The 14,645-nt window shown below is 31.1% G+C and overlaps 1 protein-coding gene across 2 annotated transcripts in view; it reads right to left on the bottom strand.

The window, feature by feature from the left end:
- Positions 1-830: 830 nt before the first annotated feature.
- Positions 831-14,645, bottom strand: part of LOC134697216 (protein dachsous-like) — a 64,243-nt gene continuing 50,428 nt past the window's right edge. For both annotated transcript variants that reach the window (XM_063559344.1, XM_063559345.1), the window contains exons 8-19: positions 14,230-14,364; positions 11,946-12,155; positions 11,276-11,645; positions 10,511-10,899; positions 9,631-9,840; positions 9,011-9,222; positions 8,288-8,573; positions 7,300-7,487; positions 6,412-6,516; positions 5,921-6,065; positions 5,251-5,422; positions 831-4,689 (exon numbers count right to left, since the gene is read on the bottom strand). In XM_063559344.1, the coding sequence (XP_063415414.1) occupies positions 2,139-4,689; positions 5,251-5,422; positions 5,921-6,065; positions 6,412-6,516; positions 7,300-7,487; positions 8,288-8,573; positions 9,011-9,222; positions 9,631-9,840; positions 10,511-10,899; positions 11,276-11,645; positions 11,946-12,155; positions 14,230-14,364 (4,973 nt within the window). In that variant the 3' untranslated portion in view covers positions 831-2,138. The remainder of the gene's footprint in view (positions 4,690-5,250; positions 5,423-5,920; positions 6,066-6,411; positions 6,517-7,299; positions 7,488-8,287; positions 8,574-9,010; positions 9,223-9,630; positions 9,841-10,510; positions 10,900-11,275; positions 11,646-11,945; positions 12,156-14,229; positions 14,365-14,645) is intronic.

Raw genomic sequence — 14,645 nt, 5'->3', positions numbered from 1 at the left:
GTATCTTTATATTCTCTTTTAATTGCTGCTTGCTTATCTTACACATTATTAGATTAGAACAAATATTCCAAATAACAAATGAGAGTTGGGGAAAATGAAAGAACCACTACAATGGCAAACATAATACAAAATGTATCAACAGAAATCAAAATTTCAGTATCATTAGAATTGATTTTCTATAGGGCGTCCTTTTATGTTGTAATGTTACATTGCTGTCTAGGGGTTAGGTTGAAGCTTCCATTGGCACCTGCTGAAACAGTTTAACCAGCTGCATTTTTATGCACCTGTTCTAAGTCAGAAGCTTGTTGTTTAGTGATTGTTGTTTACTGTATAAGTGTGATTTAAAGGTGTCTCTCATTTATTGTTTTTTTTATAAAGATTAGATCATTAGTTTTCCTGTTTGAAATGTTTTACACCAGTCATTTTGGGGCCTTAATGGCATGTTGTTATGTGGTGAGTCAAGGCTCCATGTTGAAGTGCATATTTTGACCTTTAATTGTTTGCTTTCTATACATCGCACCATTGATGGAAAGTTGTCTAATTGGCACTCATACCACATCTTCTAATTTATATAAACAACAATACAAAGGAGCAGTGTTAGAGATTTGTGAACACATTATACTGAATTATCCCTACGACATTTTTTTACAGAATCAAGTTTTTTTTAACCATGTGCTGTGTGTTGTTGTACATATGTCTATTTTTCCGGAGTTGGATGTTGGTGGTGGGTGTTATGGATAATAGTTAGGTAATTCCTTGCATACTTAATATGTTTATTACACTATGTCAGTAGAATCATATACTTATAAAGAAATAATAACAAATATATGTAAAGTTATTAATTCATCTTTTTTCTTTTATTAAAAAATATAATATTTGGTATGACATATCATGATTTAATGAATAATATATACAATGAATGATTGTATGATATGACTGGAATTATCTCCCATGGAAATTGGAGTTACCTCCCATATGCACTTTTAAAGTTAATAACAAACATATTTGAACAATTATTTTTATGTGTATAAATATCATGAAATATGAAAGTTGACATTGCAATTAGTAAATGCAACAACTGTAACATAACAAAATCATAAAAATAAAGCTAAATAGAATCTAATCCATGTTATACCACTAAAATATTTGGTTTAAAATCTTTTGACTTCAATAAATAATGCAAGTATCAACAACAAATTTTACACTTTTCTTTTTTTGTGTAAAATTAAGAAATCTATAAAATTCAAAAATGAATTGAACTTTTCAATGAAATATTTCTAGTATTTAAAGTTTATATTGTTATTCCCCCCATGGTTTTACCAGTAACTTTAAATGATACCTTTTATTTGTTGTTGAGTATATATGTTTTAATCTAAATGTGACCAATCATTTAGAAAATGTTTTAAGTTCATTATAAAACAAACCAATTAATAAGAAAATATTTCATAAAATTGAATGTGCAATAATAATAAAAGGAACAAAATGTCACTGTTTGGCAAAAAAACAAATCAACAAATTAATTTAAAATGACAACAAAATATAGTAAAGCTAATCAGAATAAAGAAAATAAATATAAGAGAACTTAATAAAGCTAAATAGTAGAGAATTCTTGTAAAATTTTATAAATATCCAGATCTTTTTTATATGAGTTTAATGGAGTCAATTGCACTTAGTCTGATCAAAGATATGATAGTTTGACCTATTTTAATGTAACATGCCTAAGTAAGGTAAAATTAAGCATATTTATTGTAAGTATAGTTTATGACATTTAAATTGAACCTTTGGCACATTAATGTCCCTAAATATTTACATGAAATCTAACACAAATGAAAAAATATCATCCTTTTAAAGGAAGAAAACAAAAAATACAAGGACTATAGCATATTGCTTATTGTTTCCCTTACTTTGTGTATGAATCATGACTGAAGGTTCTACAAAATTCAAATTTTGATCATTAAAATATGAAATGATTTTTGTTGGTTTAATAAAAAACTACATAAAAATTGGTATAAAAATATCTAGAAATTGTTCAACATGTAAAAAAAATTGCATATTTTTGTAAGTAATCATAAACCCATAGATAAAAAAAATTAGTTAGAACAAATATTTCAACAACTAATTTAAAATTACATTATATTTTAAATCCTTAATTCCTCCTCCGGATCATGTGACAATATAACCTGTCCACTGCCATGGTGACGACCTCTATTTTGCATACCACGATTTGTATTTTGATGAGAATGTACCATGTTTTGCATGTTTTGTCCATTATAAGATGGCTCCGGACTCCTTGTTGCTAACGGAGACAGCGATGGTGTAAATGACGGAGTTAATGCAGGGGAGGTAAAACTTGATTCGTGTGCTATAGGAGAACGAGGCATATTTTGAAAAGATGTAGTCATGTTATTGTTAGTCCGTTTCGATTTGCTTGAACCATGACTAGATCTGATAGGCTGAGGAACAGAGGTGGGCGGAGCATTTGTAATGATTGGCGGTGGCACCATTTTCACCTGAGGATTTAATGAAGAGTTTATATTTCTCTGAGGCACTGTTTGCACTGGTTGTTTTTTTGGTTGAATAGAATCGTCTTTTAATCGTGCGATTTCAACAAAAACATGAGCTAATGGTTGATACTGTGGTCCCCAATTCAACAAATAGTCCCAGTTATAAGAACCTGAGTATTCTTCTTCACTGTTTATCACATTAGATACTGTTCCCTCATGTTGAGGTTCAATTTCATGGAAACCCATGTCTTTACCACCATCACTATAGCTTATATCATTAATTGGACCAAATTTGCTATAGTCTATTTCAGAAATATTAATACTTTCATTGTCCCCACCTCCTTCATCACAATAATTTCCCATGGGTTGCATATTATGTTTTGATTTTTTATTAGTTATAGTTGTGTCTATGCCAAGTTTGGCTAAATAGTCTTTAGAATTTTGAACCGAAGGTTCTGATAAATTGTCATCATCTGGTAGACCAGAGTCTGGCATATTTTTACTACGATATCCACTTGATGAATTCAGAACTGACTGTGAATTAATCATCATAACTTCATCATCCTCATCTGCTTCCACGGAGCCACGCCCACTTGAAGCAGAGTGATGAGATTGTTCAGAAACAGCTGGTGTCGTAGTCATGTGTTCCTTGTAGTTGTAAGCCTCTCTAGCCTTTGGAGAAGAGGCAGGAAAATCAAAAGCATCGTTAAAATCTCCCTCATAAACTTGAGCTACAGGAGGCACTTTCCTGCTTCTATAACGCACTACAACAAGAACAACTATTATCAATGATATGATCACTATTATCACTAAAACTATGATTATAATAACAGTGGTAGATACCCCTTCTTCTGGCTGAGTCTGAGGAAGAAGTGTACATCCAGAACAACTTTGATCAATTTGTATTTCTAAAACTGCTGTAGTCTTTTTAGCATCTTCAACAGCAGAACTTGCTTTGACTACTAAAGTTACTAAATCACTATCCAATGACCGTTTCTGACGTAAATCTAAACCAACTGATCTTTTCCTCCGGTTTTGAGGATTATCGTTAAATCCAAGTTTAACATAGACAAGTCCTGTTGTCATATTGATTCCAAAATAGTCTAGATTGTCATTGTTTTCACTTAACGTGTAGAAAATCCTACCAGCATCACCCCCATCTTTATCTGTAGCGTTAACTTGACCAATCACTGTATTCGGCTTAGCATTCCCAGGGACAGAAAAAACAAACTTGTCAGAGAAAAATTCTGGTGAAAATTCATCCACATCAGCTATTTTAATGACAACAGGAGCAGATGTGTATCGACCTCCAACATCCGTAGCTATAATGGTAAGTTCATAATTATGACTTCCTGTTTGAAGAAAAGGAAGATTTTCGTAATCAAAATTTCTCTTAGTATAAATATTTCCATTTTTTGGATCAACATGAAAAAACTGATCATGATTTTTGTCAGAATCAATCTGATAGGTCAAAATTCCAAAATGACCAGCATCAATATCATTAGCATGAACCTCTCCCACCAATGTCATGTTTGGTTCTTTTTCTTTAACGGTGAGGAAATAAAACGGTTGCGGAAAATGAGGTCCATTATCGTTGATATCAGTGACATTTATTTGGACTGAGGCATATCCAGAGAGCCTGATACTATTTGTACATTGTTTGCAATCTTTAGCACATATAACTAATTTATGAGATGTCCTTGTTTCGTAATCTAAAGGTGACCCTATATTTAAGTTTCCATTATCAGGGTTTATTTCAAAAATCCCATCATCATTTCCTGAAGTTATAGAATATGATATTTCAGCATTTGATCCTGCGTCAGTGTCTTTTGCAGAGACAGACATAAACACTTGTCCTGTATTGTAATCTTCTGGTAAAGTAATACCGTAATCGGCTTGTGAGAACTGGGGTACAATATCATTCACGTCTCCGATGAAAATATTGACATTTGTAGAAGTGGTTTGAGGTGGTGAACCTCTGACGACGGCTGATATTTGGAGAGTATATTTGTCCTTTTTCTCTCTGTCCAAATCCCCGTTAACAGATATAATTCCTGTTTTCTGGTTGATACGGAATTTGTTGTCTAGACTTCTGACAATTGAATAATCAATTATATGACCTGATCCACTGATTCCAACTTGAAGCACTGAATAACCAGTTCTTTCTGATTCACTCACAACTGACCTAAAAGTACAGAGAACAGTTGTGAAATTCTTTATCATGATTAAATGAAAATATTTATTTATTACTCTGATTGGACAATTGTCACATCAAACAAGAATGTGTCCATACAGGATGCCCCAACGCATTCTCTTTGTTCAGTGAAACATGAAATTGGGGTCAAAACTAGAAAGATCATAGCAGAGGGAACATTTGTACTAAGCTTCAAGCTGATTGGACTTCAACTGTTATTTTCTGACAAATAAACTGACTTTGTGTCTTTTATTTGATATATCTCATGTGTTACAAATATCTTAAAATGTTAAGCAATATTTTCTTTTTTTATATTTTTGGTGTTCGGGTCTAAACAAAAATGATGAACATTACCAGTGCAGTTCTAAGCATAACTGATTTTTTTTTTATACAGTGCTTAGCATTTCATTTCTGAATGTTTATTCCAAGTTTACAAGGTTGTTCTTGGCCATTGAATTATAATAGACTTATGACATTAAATTGAGACTGGAAATGAGGAATGTGTCAAAGAGACAACAATCCGACTAAAGAGTAGAAAACATAAATACTTACGTGTAATTAGAGGATTCAAATACAGGAGGACTTTGATTGACTTGTGTGATGTTGACCTTGACAGCTACAGTTGATGACCTTGGAGGGGAACCAGAATCCTGAGCCTTAACAGTCACAGTAATGATTTGATTGGCTGAATTAAATACAATCTCCTGAGTAGTTTTCATCTGACCTGTAAAAATATATAAATTCCATGAATAACTTGTGTGTTTGTTTATTTATAAGTTTTATGGATTTCTTGTGGAAGCTTGAATAGACATATTTTGATTGACTGTAGGTTTGTCTGCCATTACTTAAGAACACACTGGTTCCCGTAAACTTTGACATCATAATTTTAAACATTCAGAGACAAAATACAGCTAAATACCAAAATGTAACATCTAATAAAATTCAGCCAAAAACATTATGAATTTGTTTTTATCATGAAATTTAGAGAACGGTTGTAAATCTTAATACTACTACTTAAAGAATAAAATTTATATTATACAGTCAAAATTATTCCTACATACCACCAAATCAATTATACAATGCATGATTCATTGAAACACTGAAGTGACTGATTTATTTATCTCTTCAGTTCGTGTAATTTTAGCATGTTTAAGTGCAAAATGAATATATCTGGTAGCCTAAATGTTAGTAAATATCTAATATAAATCTCTAGAATACATACCTGACTGAGGGTTAATAGAGAATGAAGCCGTATCATCATTGAGGATGCTATACACTATCTGAGCATTTGTCCCGGAATCAGCATCTGTAGCATTAATATCTACAGAGAGAACAGTTCCAACTGCTGATAACTCTGCTAGAGTTGCCTGCAAAAAAGAATGAGGATAAGTATTAAATCTTCCTAAGGATTGTATATTTGAAATGACAATTTTTAAACAAGCACTTGGGTGTATATTACAGATATTTATCAAATGATAATTTAAAAGCAAACTTGTTTATAATGATTGAAAAGTACTTTTATTTCAAATAAATCAGTATGATCTGATCATCTCATGATAATCAATGACCATCATATTTTTTAAAACAAATATCTAACTTTTTTCTTTACCTTATTTTCTTACTTTACATATGTAGAAGTTTGCAGAATTTTTGGAAAAGTGATTACCCTAATAATTCAATAAAAACTGTTTTTTTAAATAGTTTTATACTTACATGATAGCTAGATTGAGTAAAAACAGGATTGTTGTCGTTTTCATCAGTAACATTAATTTCTAACGTGGTGGAAATCGGGGGATCTCTGTTGGGCCTATCTGTCACCTGTAATTATATTTCATAGTGAGTATTTATGGAGCAAAATCATTTTAAGGCAATCTTAATTTCTTATTTTGGAATTTATCCATTAATTAAAAGTCATATTTTCTAGATATATCTGTGTGCTGTCGAATGAATATATTTGCCAAGCCATCAGTCTTATTTATTTGCATGACAATTAAATCAAATTCATTTAAATATAACTGGTGTCATATTTTGTGTTTTTTTTTATCAATACAACCCTGCATGTGATATTTTCTATCGTTTTAAAGATTTCTCAGGCTTTGCTTTAATGATGTTTTAAAACTTTATAGAAAATGTTTAGGTCAACATCATTTCAAATATCTAAAATGTAGAGTCTTAAAACAACAAAACTTTAGGGACTGATGCAGAAATTTTATTGATTGACATGTTTGGGTGCCTAGGTTTTGTGGTTAAAAAAAATACATAAAATTGGGTTGTAAAAATTTAAATGTCACAGAGTAACGTTATATTAAAATAGCACCTGAAAGTGAAAGTGAAATTTCATTGTAAGTATGTATAAGTAAACTATAAAAAGAAATTAAAATAAAATGTTTTTGTTGCAAAAATGTTTGTTCAAATTATTCTGCCAAGATGTGTTTGTCCTCTTGCACAGTAGAACGAATTATACAATAAGTTGTCAGGCTGTGTATTGATATGTAACTTTCTTCCCCAAAAAAGACGACATTTTACTAGCAATCCGTACCATTTCCACGGGCTTATCTGTTAACATATTCTAATGTTCAAATAACTATAAATCAACCTTACCACTAGTTCTAAAGCATAATGTTTCCTAGATTCATGGTCAAGTTGTTTAGCCAATCGGATCCTTCCACTAAATCTATCCATAGTGAAGGTATTCCCTGGATTTCCTTGACGAGTAAAATCATATTGTAGTACTGGGTTATCTCTATCATTGGCTGTTACCATGGCGACAAACGTTCCAACTGCTGTACCTAAAAAAGATAAATTACACGTTAGTAACATTTGGTCCTCTAATTACTTCCTGTTATACAATACCATATCATAAAATGTTCTAAAATAAAAGAAGAATGTGTTGAGGACAAGAATGTCTGCTCTCAAGCTTGGCTATTTACCAAGTTAAAAAGGTATGGGCTTTGCTCATTGTTGAAGGCCGTACAGTGACCGTTAGTTGTTAATTCAGTGTCATTTTGGTCTCTTGTGTAGAATTGTATCAATTGCAATCAAACCAAATGTTCTTTATTATATTAACTCTAGAAATGTAAATGACTCACTGCCAAAATTATAAATCTGTCAGGTCTTGTGGTTTTTAGAAAAGTGTGCGAGTTTCATAATATTTGGATGAGTAAAAACTTAGATTAAAAAGTTAGAGTGCTGACAAAAAAAGGACAGATGGAAGGATGGTAAGAGGGAATGACAGAATTAATGTCAAAGGAAGCACTTAACATTCCCCTTACCTATGGCATGGGGAATAAAAATTAAAGTATTTTTAAACATGTATTATGGTTTTCATTGATTTTTTTCAATAATATATAATTCTTATGTCAAATTCCACATTTGAAAATGCCTGTACCAAGTCAGGAATATGACTGCTGTTGTCCATTCCTTTGATGTGTTTTTTATCCTTTGGTTTTGCCATTTGATTAGGGACTTTTGGTTTTGAATTTCTATTTTTTATAAGTATAATTGTGAAGGATCACATTGCTACTTCAATATGTAAAGTAGTAGCTCAATTGTCGAAATTTTTAATGAAATATACTTGGAGATAACTGACCTTCAGAAACATTTATTGGCTTTGTCAGTGGAAAGTTTGGAGGTTGATCATTGATGTCAGTTATATCTATTGTGAGCCGACATTCACTTGACCTGGGAGAAATCCCTCCATCTTTAGCCTCGATTGTTAGCTCATATTTCTTTTTGATCTCGTAATCTACTGGAAATTTGACCTTGACAATGCCACTGTAGATGGGTTCTATTGTGAAAGCCTCACGAACATTTCCATTTATGATATTATATGTTATGTTTGCATTTCTTCCATCATCTAAATCAGTAGCCAGCACCTGAAAAAAAAAAAAATTTGGAAATTTACACATCATTTAATTATTTTTTTCAGAAAAAATATAGGCTTTTATTGAAAAAATCATATATCTGCTTGGCTTTTAAAAAAAAATTAATCTTGAAGTTTATTCAATATCAGATCAAATTCACTTCTTAAAATATTTCATCACAATTCAACACTGATATGATATTTTTTTAACCACGTTTTTTTCTGTCAATCATATTCAATTAAGAAGATAAAAACATAAAAACAAAAATCAAATATCTTGCGTAATACTTGTCAAGATTTTATTTTATATTCAGAACATGGAAATTTTTATAACAGCTTACTGATAAAATGAGATATGTCTACAAATTGCAAGGTTATCAGATTTTACTTATATCAGAAACTTTATGAATTCAGCATTTCTTAATTCCTTTGCATGATTGCTATCATTACCTGTGTGACATAGGCACCCGTACTGGAGTGCTCCTGTACGGAGGCATAATACTGGTTCTGTGCAAACTGTGGACTGTTATCATTTTTGTCTATGAGCTCAACCCACACAGTGGTGTAAGCATACAGTATACCATCAGTGGCAGATGCAACAACCTCCATTCTTCTCTCCTTTTCATAATCTAATGTCTGTGGATTTTTGACAGAGATCACACCTTGAAAAAAATATATTTTTTTAATGTCATTCCATATTCAGTGTTGAGGGAGGGTACGAGGGGTCCTGATCCCGAAATCCTGGGCTTCAAAATCCCGAAATCTTGGTCTTAAAAACACGAAATCCTGAGGTCCTGAGATTTGAAAAAAGAATTCCTGGATCCCGAAAGGGTCAATCCCAAAATCCCGAGCTTAAAAACACCCGATCCCGGAGTTCCAATAAAGGTCCTATCCCCCCTCAGTGTTCAAGACCTCATTCAAAATGCCTTTCCATATAATTTTTTTTCATGAGTTCAGTGTAAATTTTCTAGGAATGTTTAGCTTCACAGCAAATGCTATTTGTTTCAAATTTTCTTTCACTTGAGATCTTCTAGCTTCAAACAAGAGTCTCAAAGTATTGTACAACCTACCTTGAGAGTTGATACTAAACGTTTGCTCCTCATTTCCACTGACTATACTGTAGGTAATAGTTCCTCCTAAGCCTCCTTCGTAATGTTCAGCCTCTACTGTTTGTACCTCACTGGTTTGTGGAGAATGTTCATTCATTGAAGTAGTATACTGTTGTTGTTTGAACCTCAGGCCTGATGTACTTGGACTACCAACTGTCACAAGCACAACTCCTAAAAACAAAACAATAATTGATATATTTGTTTGCAATGTTTAGATATATCTTTTTTTTCCTTCTTTTTTTGTCATGATTTCACATTTTTCCTAATTCATTTTCCTCTACTTCTTAAGATAACTAAGGTTTAAAATGTTTTCATTTCTATTTTTTTAAATAAGAAATATTGTGCTGATATTTTCCATTCCACTGAAAGTTTAACATGACAACAAGAATGTTATGCTGTCAAAGTATATTTTCTCCTCCTGACATAATTAACTTTTGAAAGTTTGTTGTGAACGATTTTATTACATCTGTTACTGTTGGAAAAATTATTCTATATCCTTTATTCCTTTTGGAAACATTACTGTTAATTTAATCCATTCGAAATGATATTCCATAATAATTATTCAATTAAATAAAGAATTTTTTTTTATTGTATGATTTTTTTTTTTATTGTATGAAATGCTAAGTACACTTACACTCATTAAAATTTGCATATTTTCACTAACGACTTAAACAAAATGAAGGATTCAGTACAAGAGAGTTAGATACAACAATAAATGAAAATAAAAACATCATGAGGAATATAGATAAGTTATAATTGAACAGGCTATCTAAAAATTTACAAATGTAAGTTATATAATGCTTTAAGTTGCAATTTTTGAAAAAAATATTATATGTCTCACCTGTTGACGATTTTCTTGTGCTACCAGAATCCCTAGCTAATACTTTGAGGTTGTATAATTTCCTATCACTTGGTAAATTAGCATTGATGAAGATATTCCCTGTATCTGCAGTGATGCGGAAATAGTTTGTATTCTGTATTAAGCTGTATGTTACACGCCCATTATCTCCAGAGTCTGCGTCTCTTGCTGTTACTGTCGTCACCAAAGAATTGGTTAAGCTACCACTGGCTATGTTTTTACTGTATGGGAACAGTGTAAAGACGGGAGCATTGTCGTTTATGTCATCAATTGTTATGGTGACCACAACAGTAGAACTGAATTTGTTTCCTCCACTATCTTTAGCAACAACATTGAAAGTGTAAGATGACTTTCTCTCATGATCAAATAAACTGAAAAAGACGATTAAATGTGATAAAACAAAATCAATAAACACTATCAAGTTTATACCCATACTATGAATTGAATGATTTTTTGCCAAATGTCCAGAGACAGATACATCATTCATATTCAGTACGATCCCATACTTTGATTTCACTCTACATTATATATACTCTCTTAATACAGCACTGTCCAAATATTCAAAATCAGTTTCCGAAAAAAAATCTTTCAGATTGTAATATATCAATCATTTCCAGAAAATAAAGTTGAAAAAAATTTCTGCCTTGCTTTTGATTTTACTCTGTACTTGTTGTTTTCTTTCTATGTTTTAATGCTGCATGTGGAATGTTGAAATGGCACAAACTAAAACTCTTAAATTAGACTTACCGACTTGTGATTATCTCCCCTGAAACACTGTTTATCTGGAACTGTCCCTCTGTATCGTTACCAAGTGAATAAGTGACCTTGGCATTGTCTCCTTGGTCATAATCCATGGCCGACACCAATATAACTGTTGACCCTACAGCAATATCTTCTGGAATATTATGGCCGTAACTGTCCTTGGCAAAAGAAGGGGCATTATCATTCACATCAAGCACATGTACTATGACCAAGCAGGTGGCTTTACGACTTGTTTGTCCCTGGTCACGGGCACCAATGGTTAAGTTGTATCTAGAAACTGATTCCCTGTCTAGAGAATTACAGGTAAGTTCTCCTGTCTCACTATCTATTTCAAAAGCATTACCTGTGTTTCCAGCTACAAAATAAAATATATTTGTGATTATCGAAAATATGATACAATAATTTAGCTAGAAATTTGATACAATAATTTATCTAGGAATTTCTATGATAGATAAGTCATTTAAGTGAGTAGCTTCTACATGAATATTTAATTGAAAAAAAAACACACAAAAAAATCCTGAATTTTCGGGGTCAAGTAATGATGCCAACTGTTTACTCTTTTAATTGGATGTATAAAATGGTATTTTTTCAGGAAACTCCTTCCTTTCCAAAATTCATAAAAATAAAACAACACATTATGCAAACAATGACATACCATCTATAGTATAGAATATTTTGCCATTGTCTCCATCGTCTTTATCATGGGCCAGTATCTTCTGCAAGTTCTGTTGACCAGCATTCTCTGGAATATCTATCGTAATCTGTGACTCTTCAAACACTGGTGAGTTGTCATTCTGGTCCTGAATGTTAATGATGATAGTGGTTGTTTCATACAGAGAAGGATTGCCATGGTCTTGTACAAAAGCTGAAAGATAAAAAGATAAATGTCATAATTCAATCATTTTAAAGATTTATATTTTTATTACATTTTTTTTCGGACTTGCTGTTAATTAGATAACTTTAAAGAATATTTCACTGTAAATTCAGGAATTGTTTCTTGGATTATTCACATCTTTAACCCTTTCCTCCATAAAGACGCCTTTTGACGCCACCCCCTTTACTACATAATGACGCCTTTTGACACCTGTGTAGTACCTCAGTTGAAATGCTTTGACTACAAAATGTCTGCATCAGACCTAATAAAATTTGTATCCAATATGAAAAGGATATTCATAAAAATATATGACTTCAATTTATTTGATGAAATATTTGTTTTTTGCAATGCATTAATACTTTAAACCTGAGGATTTTATTTTAAAGAAAAAATCCTAAGCGAATCAAGCATTTAAAAAAAAAATCCATGGAGGAAAGAGAATCACAATAATTTCTGAATTTACAGCATTTGCTTTCTAAAGAACTGGGGATTCATTAACATTTGTGGGAAACCAATTTTCATTGATATGTGAGTAAATGAAAACCATGAATTTAAATATGTAACTAAGAATACATTCTATAGGCTTGTATATGAATTTTGTCAAAACCATAAAATGAGATATTGATCCAGGAAAATACAATTTTTTCTCAAACAACAAAAATGAATGAATCCATTGTTACCATTTTAGCAACATGAAGTTTTAGTAGCCTATCCATATCCATCCCTACCCATTATTCTTAAATTAATATGTTCACAAATCGAGCAAAATTTTTTTTGGAGATCTAATACATGTACTACTATTTAACAATAATAAAAACATATGACTACTGGTAGATATTAATTTGTATTTTTGAAATATAAAATCATTACAAGCATGCCATTTAGGTTATTGGAATGTCGATTATTGTTTAAGTTTTTTAGTGTATGGAAAATGCTGTGTCATTAAAGAGAAATTAAAATTGAATGATTCCTTACTTATATCATTTCCTTGATCAGTTTTCAGAGTGAAATACATTAAATTATCTTTGATTAATATTAATCATTCATCAATTCAAAACTTTAATGTGATTCGGTTGAGTAATTTCTTTTTAAAAACAAATTTTGCATCGTGCAAAAGAAAATTGTTTTCATATTTGTATTTTTTTGAATGAAACAGTGTATGTCATCAATTGTTTGAAACTAAATTTAAATTTCTGTCTGAATGATTCACAATACTTAAATTTCTGACGTTAGACATTTTTTAATCAAGTCTACACATATATTTACACACAATTTTTTTAAATTGTAATACATAAATGTTTGAACATCTAAAATCATGATTGGGAACATCTGCACATGTATGTTTTTATCAAGTAATCAGTACAATGTTTTATTGGCTTTAAAAGTAATGGAGATTAATATCTCTTACTTAAACATGTTAAATGACATTTTATTGGGTTAAATAAAAAAACTTTAAATGATAAAATCTGTCTTCCTAGACATCCCAATTTGCAATGATAAATCATACAACATCTAAAATTAATAGATTTCCTCATAAAGTAATTTTTGGTTTAAATATCTGATTTTGAAAAATAAATGTTACTTATAAAAAATCCTTGCTGAAACGAAGCATATTGTCAATTTAATTGTAATGATGACATGACAATTTAGCAAATTGATCAGTTCTTGCAATCATTCATACAAGTAAATTCTTAACTTTTCATTTTCAGATAACACATAAAATACACAAGACTCTGTTTTGAGATTTTGAGGTAACCAATCAGAAGTTTGGAATATTTCATTAAATATTTCATATTGGATTCAGGGGTTATACATACGGTAAATTCAGAAATTATTGCATGCATTTATTATTGCGATTTTGTCATTTAAGACTTAAATGCGATTTTAATTTTTATCATGTTGAGAAAAAATCCTGTTTCATATAAAATATTGCAAAATGAGTTTAAATTATTGTGTTTACAACTTTGTCGCATTTTTCGCAAAAAATAAAAACCTGGCAATAATTTCTGAATTTACAGTATAAGGAAGAGAGCATAGAAGGACTGTCCATCTTATTTTTTATTACCTGTAAGTACATATGAGCTCTGTTCTTCTCTATCAAGGGTACCAGTTGCTGTTAAATGTCCAGTGTTGGGATCCAGTACAAATCTGTCATTTGCCACACCCTTTGGTAAAGAATATGTCAATTTGCTGTTATCTCCTAGAATAGAAAAGACAGACACATTTATAACTCTTTTGATACTTTAATTATTTTGATTAAATAACCTAGCACATGATGCGTTTTACAATTATTGTCAAAATCTTTTCAATGATTCCCGAGATCTAAATATTTCTAAAGGAATTCTATTCCAAGTTCATGCAAAACAAATTTATCTGTTTTGAGATGATACGAGACAATTAAGGGAATTCACAAAAGTGGTTGAAAGTCATATTGCTCATATTGTTGTTCTTTTTCCTTAGAATAATTGTTTTAATTCTTTG

Source organism: Mytilus trossulus, chromosome 14, assembly GCF_036588685.1.
Source record: "Mytilus trossulus isolate FHL-02 chromosome 14, PNRI_Mtr1.1.1.hap1, whole genome shotgun sequence".
Lineage (NCBI taxonomy): Eukaryota > Metazoa > Mollusca > Bivalvia > Mytilida > Mytilidae > Mytilus > Mytilus trossulus.
Note: the sequence above shows the minus strand (reverse complement) of the source record. Positions and strands in the feature narration are given on the sequence as shown.